Raw genomic sequence first — 18,161 nt, 5'->3', positions numbered from 1 at the left:
TGCCTGCTGGAATGGCAACAGCCATTGAAATCCTCACAGTCTCCCGTGCACCAGCCTCTGATCTTTGCCTTAAAAAAGTAATATAATTAAGGAACTCGACATCAGGCATGCAGTAATGTACTACCATGAAGGATTTTTTTTTTTTTTTCCTAGGAAAAAGAAGAGATCCAGCAGCATTTTGAATGCAGAGCAGAAGCCATGGCTCCAGGAGGAAACATCCAAGCTCTCACCACCCTGGATGCAATCTCCTCTGCAGCTGCCTGGCAGCCCCTCTGAGCAGGTAAGCCCTGGTTTGCACCTGTGTCTCCAAAGCCCTCTGGGACAAGGGAGCAGAACGTGTCACTGCAGCTGGGCAGGACCAGGTCCAGAATGCCTCTGAAGGGACACAGGGCAATGTCCAGCGGCCACCAAGCAGCTCCTCTGTCCTGCCCTTCCCTGCAGAGAGATCTGCCCAGCCCAGCCTGGGAGAATCCTTGTCTCTGGAGTTCCTAATGCTCCTTTTCCTCATGCTTGGCTTGGCTCTACATGGTTTCCTCATCAGAGGCACGCCACAGATTGCGTGCTCCCAATCTCCTTCTCCCAAAAAGCGCGGTGGCGAGTGACCTTTCTGAAGAGCTTCCCCCTTGCAGGCCAGGCTGGGCTGTTGCAACGCAGAGACATTAAACCAAGGAAAAGCTGAGTGGTGTGCTGTGCTGTCCTGGTGTCACTGCAGGGAGGTCCTGGGGGCAGTGAACATGTGGGGCTTGTGGGGAAAAAGGAAGGCTCAGGGAAGGTTTAATATCTACAATGAGGCTGTGCTACAAATGGGAGGGGAAAAGATCTTCTCACCTGCTGCTGAGGCTGGTGGAAAAGGTTCTCTGCTTGGTTTAGCACCCAGACCACCCCTGCTTGTCCAGACTTAAGCAAATTAAGCTCAGAGCAGTGATCTCCACTGCCTTGTCAAAGCCCAAAGCAGGTAAGTGGCACTTGTCACATGCCGGTGAATGTGTCTGCCCGTGTGGACTTTCACTGCAGGCCACTCACTGTGGCCTCCCACAGGGAATCCAGGGTGTGGGGACTCCACCAGGACACCCAGCTGTGGCTGGTGATATTTCACTGCATCACAGCCTAGAGAGAGCCTGTCTGCCTGGGCTCCCAGTGCTGGCCAACCACTGTGCCCTCAGGTTGCTCCTGGGCTTCCACACGCCCGATGTCACAAGCAATTCATGCTTTGTCAGCCTCCCCCCAGGAGTTTGTGGCTCCCTGATTCCTGTGGCTGAGAGGTCCACGGGAGGTGGGCCAAAGCAATAGAGTTTCTCCACAATCCTGTTGAAGAAGAGGAACCAGCCCAGCAGATCTGGACCTGCAAGTTGTCCCCGTGTGCCCATGCAGCACTGGGATCCCCGAGCCCAGGGGGAGCTGCCTGGTGCCATCAGGTGCTGGCTGTTGTACAGGTACAGCATTTACCTCCTGTGCTGCTGCCAGCCCACAGAGCTCCTGACAGCAGTGACTTTCTGAAGCACTTTTTCTGATTGAAGCTGCTGGGCACCAGGGAGGAGCTCTTGGGGAGATGAGAAGCATTTGCCTCCTGGCACCAGAGGCCCCATTTAGCCCTGCCTGGTCCCTTTCCGTTCTGGCCCCTTTGCTCTGCTCCCTCCCACCAGCTATGATTGCATGATGTTACTGGCAGGAAAGGTAAGTGGAAAGCAAATGTCAGAGGCATATATGAAGAGGAAAAATTATGCTCACAAATGGTGACATTTGTGCTTGCAAGTTCACCCAGTCGGGAGCAGAAACCGTGTCCCATGAATTATCTGACCACTCAGCCACAACGGGAAACTTTGGAAAAGCTGACTGCTTGGCAGGGAATGCATCCAAAGGAGCTGTTGTGTGCTCCTCAATAACCCACCTGGAGCCACGTTCTGGAATAAAGGACTGCTCTGGAGTTAGTCACCCCTCTCTGCTGGGTCTCGGGAAGGCTGATCACAGTGATGCATGACCATGCTCACTGACGGGATTGTTCCTTGCCCCCCAGAAGATGGGCATCCTCAAGCCCATCCCAGCACCCCAAATGCCGTGTCTCCCTCCCCTGCTGGGGGCTCTCTGCTCTCCAGTGAGGGCCCAGTGATGGGTTTTTCAGAAGTTCACATTCTGAGCCTGCAAATGTCTGTGAGAGGCTGCTGGAGATGCCATGCTGTGGCTGTGACCACCCTGCAGAGGCCATGGAGCATCGTGTTCATGGCCATTTGCTGTCCTCCACTATGAAACCACTCCTTTTCACTCTTCTCTTACTTGTTGCTCTGCTGCAACCTCCACACCCTGGTCTCCCTTCTTATCCTGTGGCCACTGCTGACTCCAAGCCCCAAGTGCTGCTTTTCTTAAGGGCTTGCCATCAAGGTGAAAAATCTCCCTCATCCCCTCTCCCAGCCAGCTGGAGAGCTGGCTCTTCTGTCCAGCCAACAATTCCCAGCACAAGATGGTTGTTCTTCTAAAGCAGGAAAAGGGCAAGAGCGGAGAAAGCAAAAAAACTTTTGTTAAACCAGAGATGTAATGAAAGTCCTGCAGAAAAGGAGAAAATCCTGTCTTAGAGTTGGCATTTTGGTGTAGAAGGTAGAAAACAGCCTGAAAGTAAATGAAGTGCACCTCATGAGGTGGAAATAGAGATAAACAGAGGCCAGGGGAGTTTTGTCACCTGGTCTAGCACAGCCTCTGTCTCCTGCTGCAGCTGCATCCAGGACTGAGCTCACCAGGCCAAAGAGCCTTTGCAATTCCAGTCCCAGGTTCCTGCAGGAAAGGTTTCCCTCAAGTTGTCCTACAGGACAAGTGCTCCATCATCAAGCACAGTGCCATCTAAACTCCCCCAGGTGCTGGCAAGGAAAGACCACAGGTCACAGCCCCCATGGACTGGTGGGGCTGACAGCTACCAGCAATGGCTGTGACTCCTGTTTTGGAGACTCTGCATCCTCTGATTCACAAATGCCTCTCTGCTTGGACACACCATGTGCTGGATGTTACATATTCCCAAAGAAATGCCTCAGAGTGCATTCACAGAGTCTTTGTCAAGTTAAAGATCCTTCACCACTTTGCAAGGTAGTGCAGACTGGTCCAGAGGAAGAGGAAATGTTGACCATTCTTAGGAACTGTGAATGGAGGAAATGATGAGCAGAATTTGCCTGCAGCCCTGTGTGTCCTGTGCGCTCAAATCTCTTTAAGTGGAGCAGGGAAAGGGTGGTGGGAAGGGAGAAAGGATTGTCCATGGAGGTGAGTTCATGCACCACCTCCCATTCCAGCCTGTCTTTAAGCTTAGGAGGCTGCAGACAATGTTTAGGTTGGGTTTTCCTTCACTCGAGGAGTGCTCTGGCCGAGCAAAGGTGCTTTGGTTCTGAGAGTCCAGAAGTGCTGTGCTGGCTGTGGTTGTTGAGAGCTGTGGTTGTTGAGGATTAGCTCTCGTGCCTACAATGAGAGAACATCACTCCCAAGGCCACAGCCTCCTCCTGCCATGCACAGACAGCCTGCAGGGTGACAGTGACACCGTGCTGAGCCTGGGGCAGGAGGACAGCCTGCTGCAGCCACACCCGAGGCTGCCCATGGGGAAGGCAGGTGAGTCAGGTCTACAGGGCAGCCTCAGGGCTGAGGTGTGAATCCATCCCCTGGGTGTTGAGGGATGCAGAGCCCCGATCCTGTGAATCCCTGTCTGTCTGTAGGTTCCCTGGCTGATTTTCTCTCTATGCTTCCATGGTGGTGCTCAGGACGAGCAGTGATGCCCCTTGGGAGTGGCACTTCTGGTCGTGTTATGACTGGCAGTGTGAAGGGCATAAGGCAAGGAGAAGGCCCTTTGGCCCCTGCAGAGAGTTAAGAAGTGCCAAAAGATGCCTCCCTGCTCATCACTGTTAGTGATGGGATCTGCTCTGGCACTGAGGGCTGGGCCCATGTGCCCCATCAGGCCTTCCCATCTCAGAGGGTGCAGCACCTCTCACTCCTAGGGATGCTCCTTCCCACCTGCGCCAGCAGAGGAGTCCCATTCTGAGTCAGAGCTCCTGGTCTGAGTCATGGAGCTACAACAAAACCATCTGGAAGCAGCAGCGGAATGGATTACAAGGATCTAGGTAAAAAATTCCACTCCTGACCACCACATGGAGGTGTAGGTGGTTTCAGCTCCTCTTTCTCCCTCTGTCCCCACAGCTCTCCCGTCCCGAGGAGGGCCAGGGCTCAGCACCAGCACCCAGGAGGCAGGAGGAGCTGAGAAGCCCAGCTGCTGGTCCCTGCTGGCTGCAGGGACAATGTGTTCCCAGAGCAGGTGCCACCTGCCTCCTCCAAAAGCCCTGCAGCATCCACCACCTGCGCCGAGGGGACACTGCAAAGGTGACAGGAGAGGGTCCCTGGGGACACCTGCACTCCATTCTTCTGTCAGCCTCAGGGGGTCAGGCCCAGACCTCCTGGAGTCCTCCTGTGTGTTTATCCCGTGACAAAGCTCGTGGTGTGTCCTCCACAGGCAATGCCCCTTCCTCCAGGTCATGGATGAATTAAGTTGAACGGGGCTGGGGCCAGTAGTGACCCCTGGGGAGCAGCACCAGTTACAGACCTCCGGCTGGACTCTGTGCCACCATCAGAACCCTCTGAGCTCTGCCACTCAGCCAGCTCTCAACCCACTGCCCAATCTCAACCCCTCGATCTCCCCACCCTCACTACGAGGATCTTGTGGGAGAGTGTCAGAAACTCTGCTGAAGTCAGGGCAGAGAGGAACCACTGCTCTCCCCTCACCCACCCAGCCATTCCATCCCCGAAGGCTATCAGATTGGCCAAGCATGATTTCCCCTTGCTGAACCCATGTTGACTACTCCTGGTAACCTTCTCTTCCTCCACATGCGTGGAGATGACATTCAGGATGAGCTGTTCCATAACCTTTCCAGGGATGGAGCTGAGCCTGACTGGCCTGTAGTTCCCTGGGTCCTCCTCCGTGCCCTTTTTGAGGACTGGAGTGACTGGGCTTTTCTCCAGGCCTCAGGTACCTCTCCTGTTCCCCATGACCTGTAACTGTGATGAGATTATGGCTCTGTGACCACACAGAGATCTCTAAATCTTCTTGTTTATCCCCCATGCCGTGTGCATTGGTGCACAGGCATTTCAGAGAGCTGATGGAGCATGAAAGTTTCCAATAAGGGGTGCAAGAGGAACCCCTAACCTGTCAATCTATACCCTTCCAGTGTCACACGGTGCCAGGGAGCTGCTCTGCTCAGTCGCTTCCCTGGAGCAGATCAGGACCCCCTTAACCATGTTCTGGATCAATAGGTCCCCACTGGTAGTGCCCCATTCCCAGCTGGGAGGTTTCTGACTTCCCAAATTTGGTCTCTCTCAGTTTTGACTGGACACCTAAGCCAACTTGCAGGCTTCTTTCTGTGATGGAGGCACTGCTGAGTCCAGCTTTGTGGAGTGTGGAGATGCAGGGGCATGTCCTGCTCTGGGAGAGGTGTGCTTCCTTCCTCTAGCACTCCTCCTGCCCAGGACAGGGCATTTGCAACACATTCCCACCGGGAACACGATGTGTGCCCCTCCTTAGCTCAGCATTTTGTGTGGGATAATTCACACGGGCTTTTCCACGGTGCTTAACCACTGCAGTGGTTGCAGGAGGCTTTGGCTGACAGCTCTAAACAGGTGGCTGAGCGCTGAGTGACTTTTATGACCTGAAAAGGGTGATAATTGTGCCAAAATTTGCTCTCAGGAGTGTTATATGGCTGTCATGAAACGCAGTTTGTGCATTATGGGTTGGGAGACAGGGAGACGTGTCCTGCTCCTGAGATGGATCTGACAGTCCATCAGCCCGCTGACAACGAGCAATCTCGGGTCATGCCTCAACTTCTGGAGCCAGTTCAGCATTTGGAGCTGGGAAAACAGAACTCCTGTGTAATTACACAGCCCTGTGCAGCCTGAGGGTGGGACAGCTGTTCAACAATTCCCTGTGGGAGACAAGGATCATACCAGGGTTTCCCACCACTCCAAGTGAGGCTGTGCCCCGAGGGAGCCACTGCCTTCCAACAAAACTCAGTGTGTGACTTCCCAAGTGCCAAACTGGCAGATGGGGAGGTGAAGAGAGGAGCTGCAGCCCCTCCAGTGACTGCTGGAGACCCCTCAGACCTGCCAGCGAGGCAGGTGAGGTCCCTCTCTGGAAGAGCAGGAGAAAAATCCCCTGTATCTGCAGTTTGTTTGGGAGCTTGGGAGTGAAATCCATGCGATGCTGCGTTGCCTGGCAACAGGCCGAGAGTGATGGAGCACAGGGCAGGTCTTCTCCAGGCTGGGGAGCAGCAGCTCCAGCCACGGTGGCTGCCTGTGCATGTGCAGGGAGCTGAGGGAAGGGGGAGAGGGACTTGGAGTGAAGACACGGTCACAAAAACATGAGGAGAACCAAGAGGGAGATAGAACTCTAACTGAGGGGAGGAAGAAAGAGAGAAGTCAGGGAGGGGAAAGGGAAAGGAGAGCCCAGAGAGGACACCTGGCCACTCAAGGAGCTGCAAAGACTCCTGGCTGTCACCTCCCAGGGACAGCTGCTGTCTCTCCTCAGGTGTGTCCCAGCTTTGACAAAAGAACTGCAGGAAAATGCAGTTCTCCTCTGAGCACCTGTGGTGACTCTTCACCTCTGAGGGATTCATCCCCACAGTCCTGCTGCCCTCACAACCTCAGACAAGTGTGGAAGAGGAGTGCACTGATTTGGGCTGAGGGAACTGTTCTGAGCAGTGATCCCACACAAGGCTGAACTGGGAATGGCACCAGCTCCCAGAGAAATCCCTGGGAGGGTCCCACTCCCAGTTAAACTGTTTTGAGGGGGCACTTGGGCTAAGGGGTCAGGCAGGGTCAGCACAGAGATTGTGAATCTAAGCTTAATTTCCTTTACCTGGAAATAATAATAGTGGTTTGGAAATAACAATAAGAATTTTTAAAACGAGAAAGAAAATTAAAAGAGGGAAGGAAGGAAGGAAGGAAGGAAGGAAGGAAGGAAGGAAGGAAGGAAGGAAGGAAGGAAGGAAGGAAGGAAGGAAGGAAGGAAGGAAGGAAGGAAGGAAGGAAGGAAGGAAGGAAGGAAGGAAGGAAGGAAGGAAGGAAGGAAGGAAGGAAGGAAGGAAGGAAGGAAGGAAGGAAGGAAGGAAGGAAGGAAGGAAGGAAGGAAGGAAGGAAGGAAGGAAGGAAGGAAGGAAGGAAGGAAGGAAGGAAGGAAGGAAGGGAAAAATCAATATAAGAACAGGGCAAATGACATGCAAATCAGGTGGTTTCCATCCATACTAAATACTTGTGGTCTCAAAATCCCTCTCAGAGCCACAGATCTCCCTGTACATCTCTCCTTGCATTTGCATCCAGAGCAGAGGGCACCCCCTGCCAGACACCCCCAAGAAATTTATTGAAGTGCTGTTTTGCCCCACACATGAGGTTTCCCCAGCCCTCTCTGCTCACATTTCAGCCCATTTTCATCACTAAGTCAGGGTGGAGGCTGAGCTCAGCCCTCCACACCACTCCCCTGACACCAAGACTGCCCCTGCACAGAGCACATTGCAGAAAATGACATCTCCATCCCTTTGGCCAACCCTTTTGCTGTTTGAGCCTACCCACACCATCCCACAGTGTCCTCAGGAGGAGGAATTCTTCCCTGTTTCCTCTGGGACACAAAAACCAGGGTATTCTGTTCACACTCACACGGTGAGGGAGCAGTAGGGTTGTGATGGACTGTGATTTCCCTGTGCTGAGCTCGAGACTCTTCATAATTACAACTTTTACCTCGGTACTTTCCATTTTGGTGTTTTTTCACCCAGTCTGACTATAAACACTGCTGTAACAGGACTTTGACCTGGCAGGAAACTCCAAATACAGCAGTTAATTCATCCCAATTTGAAAAGACGAGCAAAAAATACTTTATCTAAGCACAGCTGCTCCTGAAATGTCAGGATAAAGTTTTGTTTTAGCTGTACCTTCCTTGTCATTTATAATGGGAGGCAATACTAAATTTACCCTGATAAGTACTGCAACACTCATCAGAACAAAGCCTATTACAATTTTCTGTCATGAGTACGGAGGGAAAAAATAATTCTCTCTCTGCAGAACATCTCCACTTTGTACCGTGTTTTCCGAGAAAATTAATTCTCTTGCTCTCTCTTTAAAAATTCAGGCTCAGCACAGCACCTGGGAGCAGCAGGTGAGCTCTCCTTCCTGGGAGCTGGTGCTCCTTGCAGGGTGAAGCAGCTGGAGCCCAGGACGTGCTCTGGTCACCCTGACTGTGTCAGCTGCACTGCTGACCACGGCTGTCCTTGCCTCAGCTCCCCAAGGAAAATCACGTTTTCTTTTAAAGAGTAACACTCACAAAATCTGGACAGAGGAGGGTTGCAGCGTGTTCCCTGTGAATCCTCTCCCAGCCATCCCCAGAGCAGGCTGCTGTCCTTCTCACTCCACTGCCTTTTCTCAGGCAGAGAAGTCTTTTCCCAGGCAGAGCTATCTGTAATTGAAGCAATAGCTGAAACATCTGATTTTCCACCACCCAACACCTCCTGCTGCAGCTAGCACCAGCCTAAAGTGAGTGAATAAAGAGACATAACACTTTACTAACATGTTACATTTGCTTTTTGCCGGTGCCAGCTGCTGCAGAAGGTGGTGGGGAGTGAGTTGAAGCTGGAACAGGAGATTTTGGGAAGCTGTTGCCCTAAATCCAGGCCACATCTCATACACAGAGTGACCCCAGGAGTGGATATAGGGGTGCAAGATTTCTCAGGGCATGCCTGTTTTTTCCTCACCAAAAGGTGCTTCTAATTATTTCCGTTCAGGCTCAAAACTGATGTTTTCCGTGCTCACCAAAGCCATTGAGGGGGAATGTTTCCATCTAGAGAAAGTCCATAGGGGAAATTAACTTTTCCAAGGAAACAGCAGGGAGACGAGAGAACAAAGCAACTGGAGGGAGAAGTGTAAAGCACTCCTGCAAAGCTGCTGGGTGCAAACCTCCTCCAGGAGGGGAAGGCAGCTTCCCTCATGAACGGAAAGCAGGAATGGCCACAGCGCTCAGCTTTCCTGTGGGATGTGCAGGGAGGGGCTTGCACCCCTGGGCTGGGCTGTGCTGGGACCCAGCAAACCCTAAACTCCCAGTTCCTGGGAACACCACCTTTTTCTTTGCTTGCTTTGGTGTTTCTGGCCCTCATCTGCAACCCAAAAGGCTGTAGGAGATGAGCAGGGGCTGGGCTAAAACGCAGGCACGGTGTGGCCACACAGAATCACACCACGGGCTGAGTTACACGTTTGGCTGGTCATGGTCTTCCACAGCCAGCAGCTACTCACAGTGGGCTTGCAGATGATCAGTGATGCATTTTTGCTTGTTTCTCTAACTGAATAAAAGCAAATCCCCCTGCTGCCTTCCCTGGGGTCCCATGGGAAGCCAACTGCCAAGGCTAAAAACCCCACAGCTCAAGCTCAATTCAGGCCTTCGCAGCTTCTTGGGTCGTCTTTAAAGGAGGACACAGCACACCACCACCCTCACTGGAGCGAGCTGACCTGTATTTCTGCTGTTCCCTTGCTCCAGTCTCTGCTCCCTGGAGCAGGGGAGGCTTTTCTTCCATGCTTGGAGAGGACCAAGCACTTGGGAGACAAAACCATAAGGGACAGGCTCCAGAAGCAAGGCCAGGGGCAAAGACAGAGCTGGATGCCTGTGTCCCCAGGGAACCTGCACCTGAGGTGCCTTAGCCAGCAACCACCCAGCAGAAGGAAGAGCTTCCAAGCCTGCTTCCCAGGCCCCATCCCATTCCCTGGCTGTGAGGTTGTTGCCCAGACTGCCAACACAATTTCTTCCAGCAGCGGCTGCCCAGCTTGCAGAGAAAACCGAACCAACAAATCGGTGATGCCCAGGTGTTAATCCCAGAAACACTGGTGGCAAGAGAGCTCTGGGGATCCAGTCCAACCTCCCCTCACACCGTGAGCAATCCAGCAGCACGGGACAGCCCTGATCCAAGGGGATTCCTGTTTTCCCAGGCTCGAGTAGGTGCTGGTTGATGTGCTCCTGTTTTCTCTCCCAGCACAAGCCCTGTGCCACGTCCCCACGCTGCCACACTGCCACCTTTTTGCCCCAGGCACAAGGTGTGACCTCAGGACCAGTCCACGGAATCAGCCAACACCCTGAGGGCGTCTGTTGTGTGCTGGTGGTGCCACTCACATTTACACCCACAACTCCTGAGGCTTTAAGGGCACTGGAAAGGCTCTTTGCCTTATTAAATTTAATTCGCAGTGGAAGTGCAGGGGTCAGGAGGAGGCCGTTTTTCATGCCAAGATGTCCTGATTAAGTCAAGCACCGATGATGGCATCTTAAAAGCAATGAAGAGAGGTAAATCACCTCCCAGCACCGGAAGTTCTGGGGGAAAATCACCAAAGAATGCACTTGTTAGGAGTCAGAATCAGCCATCCCTCTGTCATAGCCCTCTGCCAGGAGCCCGTGGCCCCCAGGAAAGCGGAGTGGCCCCTCACGACACAGGGGTTGGCAGGCTGCTGTTGGCATGGCAACGCGGGATGCCGGAGCAGGGACCGCCGGGCGGGAGTTTGCAGTCGGCAACGCGGAGAAATGTTTGATAGATTTAAAAAACACTAACCTCACACACTCTCGTCGTCTCCTTCCCTCCCTCCTCCCTCACTCACTCACTCCACCTTGTGCTGCCAAGTTGAATAACGGCGTTATTGTGGTGGGAGAAAAACGGCAGGGTCTGTACCCCGGCTGCCAGGGAGAGGGGCAGGGAGGGTTGAACCACTTTTTTTCCTGACTTTTTTTCCCATTTCCTGCCGGTGTCTCTCCCTGTGGAGGCAAAGGCAGGCGGTGGACAGGGATCTGGGGTTCCAGCAGGAGATTCAGGCTCTCTTTGTGCCCTGATATCCCGTATTTCTCATCAACACTCTGGACTACTTTACCCTCCCCACTGCAGGATGGAGAGGGCAACTCTGACTTACCTTTTTTATTTTAAAAATGGTTTAAGATCCAGGGCTTTTCAAGCATTAGGTAATTCTTGTTCACCATTAGAATCCATGCAGAATGTTCCTTAGGGAGCATAGGGGAGTGAAGAGGCAGAGGGGTTAAAAAAGCAGATTTGTCTGCATGGCCAAAACCTTCACTGCTTCCACAGGGGATCTCTGGGATGCTGGAGAAGACACCAGGACTCCCTGCACAAATGACAGCTGCAGAAATCCCTGTTCTCACTCCAGGGGTGATGTCCCAACCCAAAGGAGTTTGTCCCCCACTGGAGCAGGCAGGCACAGGTTACCCTCCTGCACGTAATTTGGGACAGTGTGACATCCACACGGTGTCACATGGGTCTGGCTAATGCCAGGACAAACATCCTGCTGCTTTTGATGATGTCAAGGGGAGGTTTCACTGTGGCTCTAGTTTCTCCCTGGCCAGGGCTGCAGATTGCTCCAGGCTGCATTTCAGGTCTCGTGAAGGGGCTCACCAAGGCTCCCCTCCAGCAGCATCCATCTGCAGTGGTTCTGTGAGCCTCATGCTTCACACCAGGGCTCTGTGTGCTGCTCCTCCCCAAGCCACAGGAACCAGCCTAAAGTGAGAAGTGACTCTGAGTCACCTGTGACACCTGGAAACACTCAGGGCACCCGCCCCTGAAGAGTTTTTCCTTAGAATGTTACAGCTGTGTGACAGCCCTGAGAGCACCACCAGGTCCCACCTACCCCAACCAGCCCCACCTGGGGGATGGGATGTCCACCTATATCTTCCCCAGCATTCAAGGGGGCTGCTTCTCTATGGATCCTCCTGCAGCTCATATCCAAGAGGGAAGGCAGCCAGCAGAGGTATTTCTGGAAAGAAGGTACCAGCTGAGTCCCCTACAGTGCAATTTCTATTGTAATGCTTCCCAGCTGGGTGGAATATGAGCCAGTTCCTGCTCCAAATCCCTCCTCAAGGTAAGAGTGAAGGTGACCTTTCCCTTGGCAAGAGGGACAAGAAATGTTCTGAGGTCACCATGGAGGTTGATGCCAGAGATGAGAGTTTTGTCACTAGAACACACCTTGAGCTCCAGACAGGGATTTAGGGTCTGATGTTTTGCACTCAGATGTGGTTGAGTGTGATCTGAAAGAGAAGACAGTTGGGTCCTTTACTCATGAGGGTGAAAAGGCAGAAGGAACTTGGTCAGTGGGAAGAACCCAGGTCCCCACATCTCCTGGGCTGCCTCATTTGGGCATCCTGCACACACAGGAGCACAACTGCTCTGCAAGCCTGGCTGGTGGCCGGGTGTCTCCATCTGTGGGGACAGACAGGACCTTCCCATGGCTCAGGGGATGTCTCAGTGACAGCAGCTGACGTGTTGGCTCTCACCAGGGACTGAGTTTTGAGTCCTTTCCTCAGTGCTCTGCTGGTACAGCCACCTTCCCCCTGACCCTTGCAGAGAGGCACAAATCCCCCTGGATTTCCTTGGAGAGAGGTTGTATGGTTTTGTGTGGGAGCTCAGCCCTGCTGCTGCTGATGGCAGAGGGAGGAATCCCCCATCTCTGGAGGGGGATGGGGCTGCTGTTTTCCCAGAGCTCTGGTTCGTGTGCAGGGAAGAGGAATCCGCTCCAGCAGCTCGTCACTGCGCCAGCGCCAATCGCGGGCGGCACAGGGAATCCCTCTGCAGGGAGCAGCTCTGCTGAGCCCAGCCAGCTCCTGACAGGGATCCTCCACGCAGCCCCCCTGAGCAGCATCTCCTCTCCATCCCCCCCCAGAGCGATCTTCTGAGCTTCCCTCTCCTCTGTTCTTCTGTCTCCCCCAGCACAACCACCTCTCTCTCCTGAATTTCTTCTGCCTCGCTCCACGCTGCTCTGCAGCTGTGCTCAAAATAATTTCTGCTCAGGGAATTCCTCTCCCTCCCTCTCCTCTCTCCTGCAGTATTTCTCGCTGGCCTTTGCCCTAAGAGATGTAGTTGAGCATTAGCCCAAACATCATCTCCCACTGGTGATCTGTAGCAGACTGGATGACTTTAAAACCCTCCTGCAAAAACATCTTGTTTCCAAACCAGAGCATGAGAGAGGAAGGCTTTGCTCTCCAGGTGGGGTGTTTGCTGAGGAATTATTCTATGCCCTGAATACCTTGGTGAAGTGCTGTGCTCACCCAGGGCACTCCCAGCCTGAGAAGGAACAAAATCTGGGCCTGGGAGCAGCAACTTTGGCACTGCTGCCAGCATCCATCTCCTCTCCAGCAGCCACCTGTGGTACTGGAGGGAGCCTCTGCACCCACCCCACAGACTGCAGTAAAATAACCTGCAAGTCATTACCTGCACACACAGTCGGTGTATTTACTGACTGAGAGGTGCTGTGCCTCTGTGGGAGCTCTCACAGGCTGGGCTGGGTCAATCCTGGCAGCACAACTGTGGGGCAGAGTTATCTGGACCATGATGAGGGACTCAGTGTCAGCAGCCCTCAGAGATGGGTCTAAGGCCCTGCAGAGCCTGGGGTTTTTTTCATTTTTGATGTAATTAGGTATTGTTTTTTGCTCCTGCCTCTTATTTTAGCCTTCTTCCTTCTGCAGTGAGCTGCTGAGTTTTGTGATTCCTCTGCAAAGTGTTGAGGGGACTCGAGCAATTACTGCCCCAAACGTGTGTTGGGTTTTGCCTTTTGAGCTGGACCTAATTCTTGCTGAGCCCTGAGAGCAGCCTGGTTGCCAGGGTGCTGTACATGCTGTAGAATGTGTGTGTGTGCATGTGCTGCAGCTGCTGCTCAGAGACTCAGTGAGGCAAGGGGAGGAGGCTGTATGTATAACCTCCCTTTTGAAATACTACAGCAGCCTAATGCGAGCTTGTGACGGGGCTAGAGCAGCTATTTTTAGCAAAACGCTTCAGGTGAGTTGAAACTTTCTCCTTTGTTGCCTGCATCTTCAAAGCTCTTCTTTCAGCCTGGAGAAACAAGGCTAATCAGCCTCTGTTGCTTCCCAGTTCTCCCAGCAGCGAGTCTGCAGGCTCTGGGATGCTGCTGCCAGCACGGGCACGATGTTGCAGCCAGCTCTGCTCCGTGCCTCAGTGCTGGGTGAAAAAATGAAGGGGTATAAAAGCACCATGGATATGAGAAAGCTGGGAAATGCCCTGCGTGGCCTTGCTGTCCAAATGGGCTGGGATGTACCAGAAGCTGCTCTTCAAGGTATCTCCAGACCGTAACCTGGATGAGCTGGAGGGCAGGTGATGCTGAAGCTGTAGTGCCAGGGGGTTGAGGAGAGTGGCAGTCACCCAGAGACTCTGGAGAATGCAGAGAAGACCCCAGACCAAATATCCCCATTGGACCAAGAGGAAGGTGTATGGGACGTGTAGGAATGGGTGCACAGACTGCCAGGGCAGACAAGCCCAGGGGTTGCTTTGTTGGGGTCCCTCCCTGTGTTGAGCTGTTGTTATGTTGCTGTGCCACAATTAAAACACTTAAAGGAACCAGATGTCTGAGACTCTGCTGTGGGAAACCCAGAGTGGAGCGAGCAAGAAAATATTGTCTGGCAGTGGGAGTGTGGGCTGTAAGGAGTCAAAGGAGGAACCTGGGAAGGGACTTTGCTTCCAGCAGTGACAGTGGTGGTACAAACGTGACCCCAGGAGTGGCATCTGAAGGATCAGATGGCAAAGCTTCCTTGGCAGTAGCTTTTTATTGTGGAATGTCCTCACCCAGCTGTGATAAAAACAGAGGGGGCTGAGGATGTCACCCACCCACCCCGTGCTCCCTGCTGAGGAGGAAAACTGGGCTGGCAAAGGGCCACGATCTTAAATTCATTGGATAGCACTGAGGACTGTTTGGCTTTTGTCTAAAAGATCCTTCTCCCCAGGTGACTGGCAGAGCCAGGCCCCCAGGGAGAGCAGTTCTGTCTAACCCACTTTTAGACTGTGCACTTAATGCAATGAATCTCCTCGCTTTTCTCCAAGATCTTCACTTACAACAAGATCCCTTGGCACCCTCTTTAAAAAAAGAAGCCTTGCTGACATGCCTTTATTGGGCTGCTCTTAAAGCTGGCACAATTAAAGAGCACAGATAAGAGCTGTTATGCAGCCTGCATTCAGTTAGTAAATATTAATGCTGACTTTTTTTAAGGTGAGTGGTGTGCTCCAGTGTTGCTGGCAGTTAGCTTGGCTGGTACAAGAAATGGCTTCACTTTTGATAAGGGTTCAAAGAAGGTTTGAGCTCTTGGAGTTTGAGGCCAGAAGGGATAATCTGAATAAGTCTTTTTTCTCTGTCTAGTGTATCCTGAAGTTTCAGCTGGTTGACACTTCAGTTGATGAGGCCAGTAACTCCAGCTGGATAAAGGCAGAGGGGGTGTTTGGCCAGCTTATTAGAAGGGCTGTATTTTGATGTATAGATCTCTTGTAAACAGAAGATCCCATGCAAACAGACATGGAATGCAGTAGCAGCCAATGCAATATTTAATTACCCCTGCCATTAAAAACGTGTGGTTTGTGACCTTTTTTTTCCCCTGGCTAACTTCAAACCCTGAAGGTCACTTCTGGCAGAGAAGTGTTTCTCCATCCTCCAAGCAAGACTTGTTTCTCACCTTCTTCCCCTCTCATCCCCCATGGCCAGACTAACCCAGCTTTATGCTGAATTTAGAGGGCTTTGCATTTGCAGCTTCATTTTTAATGGTGTGAGCACCTGCAGTGTCCTACCATGGGCACAAGGTGTGGGAGTTGCTTAGCTGGGCGAGCAGGTCTGTAGCTCCTGGGAGTGTTCATTTGGCATTTAAGCTCTCACTGGGAGCTGGTGAGGATGCCCAGAGTTGTCCCTCCACTCCAGGGGATTACAAATGATCCCCGTGGAAGGCCTGGGATGAATGCCAAGCAGCCCGTGCTGTCAGGGAGATGCTGTATTACAAATGCAGCTTATCATCACTCCAAGACTCTGTCTGGGGCCCAACAGGTCACAAAAGGGAGAGGAAATCTGGCTAAAAGTCTAACTGGAAGGCAGATGCTAATTCTCGAGGCTGCCACAGGTCCTAACCAGTAACAATCCCACGTCTTGTTTGCTTTGTGCTGTCCTGAGGCTGCCGGGGAGGTGCTGAAGGTTTCTTGGCCCCTCTTTGCACCTCCTTCACTCAATTCTGCATCTGCAGAAAGCAGTGTGACTTTTGCCCCATCAAAAACCTAACTGGACACAAAACAAAAGCCGGGCTTGGCTGGTGGGAGGCTGGGTTGTGACACTTTACAAGGAAACACAGAGAAAGAAGGCAATTTATGCACCTCTATCGTACCTTGCAATGTAAATCCGCATTTAGCACAGGGAATTGCTGGCTCCGTGGGGATTGAGGGCTGTTTGGCAAAGCAAGCACTCTGCCATCAAATGAAGAGATCAGCCACGCTTCCTGGAGCCAGCGAGCCTGGGTTATATTTAACCCAGCAGTTTTCACACTGGGAGAGTAAGTACATACTTTATATCTCATTTCTGTCCTGGGTGCCATGGCGCATCACAATTGTGGCAGGGGTGATCCATTCCCCATTAACACCTTTACAGGCTGCTTAGCACATCTGAGGCTCCTGGAGGGTGGGGGAAGAGAGGAGAGGGAAGCAGAAGCAACTGCAGAGCCTGAAGCCTCTGGTCCTGGCTCTCCTCCCTTCCCTGGCTGGTTTTGTGACATCCTCCCAGACCTGCAGGGAGTGCAGAGAGCTGAATTCGCTCTGGAATGTTAGGAGTGGATGAAGGGATGAAGCAAATGGAGGAAGAGGTGCAACCTCCCCACCTGAGGAGTCTGGGATGGCTCTGGAGGCTGAGGAAGTGCTCTCCTTCCCCCTGTAGGGCTTGGCTTGGACCAGGGTGGTCGCCACTCTCTCTTGAGCCACCTAGTTCAGAACGGGAGTGACCCTGATGGGCCAAGGCTGAGCCAGAGCAAGATGAGCAGGAAGGACCGAGATTGGTGCTTCCTCTCCTGTCCTTCCTCTCCTCTCCTTCCTCTCCTCACCCTCCGGTGAATTCTGTTCCATGGATCTGGTGCCCCGTGCCTGGCAGCCTTGGGGATGGCTCTGCTCAGGGCCCGCTCTCCCAAGAACACAAAGACAGGAGGGGTGTGATGCCTCAGCCTGGAAAAGGGGGTCTCTAGGCCTGGAGCAGGGAAGGAGAGCAGATAACGCCTGGGAATGCTGAATGCCCACCTCACCCCAGAGGTGAGCTGTCCCCTCAGCCCTGCCTGCAACAGCAGAGGCAAAGGGGACTTCAAATGTCACGCTGCTCGTTGTTTCTCTGTACCCTGGGGGAAGCTGTAGCATCCGAAGTCTTCAATTAACACCAATCAAAACCCTTTCTCCTCACGGAGAGCCAGGAGTGGAAGCTGATGGGGGGAGCAGGAGCAGAGCTGCCCCTGGGGCACTGAGCACTGTGACCTTCTGCCCTGTGGAGAGTTGAGGTTTTCCTGCCCCTCCTGTCTGTCCCATGGAAGATCTGGCATCAACAGCTCTGTTTACAGGTATACATGGAGAGCTAAAAATGCTTTACAGGAGCAGGCCTATAGACCAGGTCATCTTAAAAAAGAGGGGGAAATGGGGCATGTTATTATAGCAACATGCTCAGTGCGGCAGCAAGTCCGGCAGTCAAGAGCACAGAATCTTGCAGGACCTTAGGAACCCATCCTGAGCAGGTTTGGGAGAGTGCGAGGGGTCTAAACCCATTTCCTGCACGGCAAAGGCAGTGTGGATGCCTACCGAGGCCGAGGAAGGGCTGGAGATGTGGAAGAGAGGCAGGATAACAGGGTCTGGAAATTGCTGGCCAGATGTGTGTTGGGAAGGACACAGAGTGTCCCGCCTGGAAGGGAATTGCTCCCTGAGAAATGGGTCTTGGGGCATGGGGTGAAAAGAGGGGCAATGCTGGCAGCTTCATTTCAGGTTAATGAAAATATGATTAACAGTTGTAATTAACTGATGAAGTGGTGACTGGTTCTCTGCCCCCTCCTGATGACTGATGAGGTGCAGACACTGCCCGTGTCCGTGGTTTCTGCTTATGGCAGCACTCTGCTGTAGCTCGAACCTTCTGCCTCTGACGGGGGTCTGCAGGGGGTTTCTGTGGCTCTTGCTGCTGAGATGGGTGTGTGGAGCTGCCCTGCAGCCCAGGCTTGCTGAGGCTGACCCCAGCCCTGCCTGGCTGGGAGGTCTCACGGCAGGGAAGGGAGCGCTGCGGCAGGAGCAGGGTGAGGATGTTGATCTGTGGTGGAGCAGCTGCTCCAGAGCCAAGCTGGGAGATGAAACCTCACA

General features: G+C 53.0%; 1 protein-coding gene and 1 long non-coding RNA gene across 3 annotated transcripts in view; one reads left to right on the top strand and one right to left on the bottom strand.

The window, feature by feature from the left end:
- Positions 1-7,182: 7,182 nt before the first annotated feature.
- Positions 7,183-11,552, bottom strand: LOC138110242 (uncharacterized). Its single transcript, XR_011150841.1, has 3 exons — positions 11,430-11,552; positions 10,933-11,020; positions 7,183-10,345 (listed from the first exon to the last, which is right to left on the bottom strand). It is a non-coding gene; the product is annotated as an uncharacterized lncRNA (long non-coding RNA).
- Positions 11,553-11,722: 170 nt separating this feature from the next.
- The window catches only part of LOC138110568 (gamma-aminobutyric acid receptor subunit alpha-3), a 91,027-nt gene continuing 84,588 nt past the window's right edge, over positions 11,723-18,161 (top strand). Inside the window, exon 1 of one of the 2 annotated variants that reach the window (XM_069015628.1) lies at positions 11,723-11,892. In XM_069015628.1, coding sequence (XP_068871729.1) covers positions 11,837-11,892 — 56 coding nt within the window. In that variant the 5' untranslated portion in view covers positions 11,723-11,836. The remainder of the gene's footprint in view (positions 11,893-18,161) is intronic. The other variant, XM_069015629.1, reaches the window with a different exon arrangement.

Source organism: Aphelocoma coerulescens, chromosome 4A (genome assembly GCF_041296385.1).
Source record: "Aphelocoma coerulescens isolate FSJ_1873_10779 chromosome 4A, UR_Acoe_1.0, whole genome shotgun sequence".
NCBI classification, from domain to species: Eukaryota; Metazoa; Chordata; class Aves; order Passeriformes; family Corvidae; genus Aphelocoma; species Aphelocoma coerulescens.
Note: the sequence above shows the minus strand (reverse complement) of the source record. Positions and strands in the feature narration are given on the sequence as shown.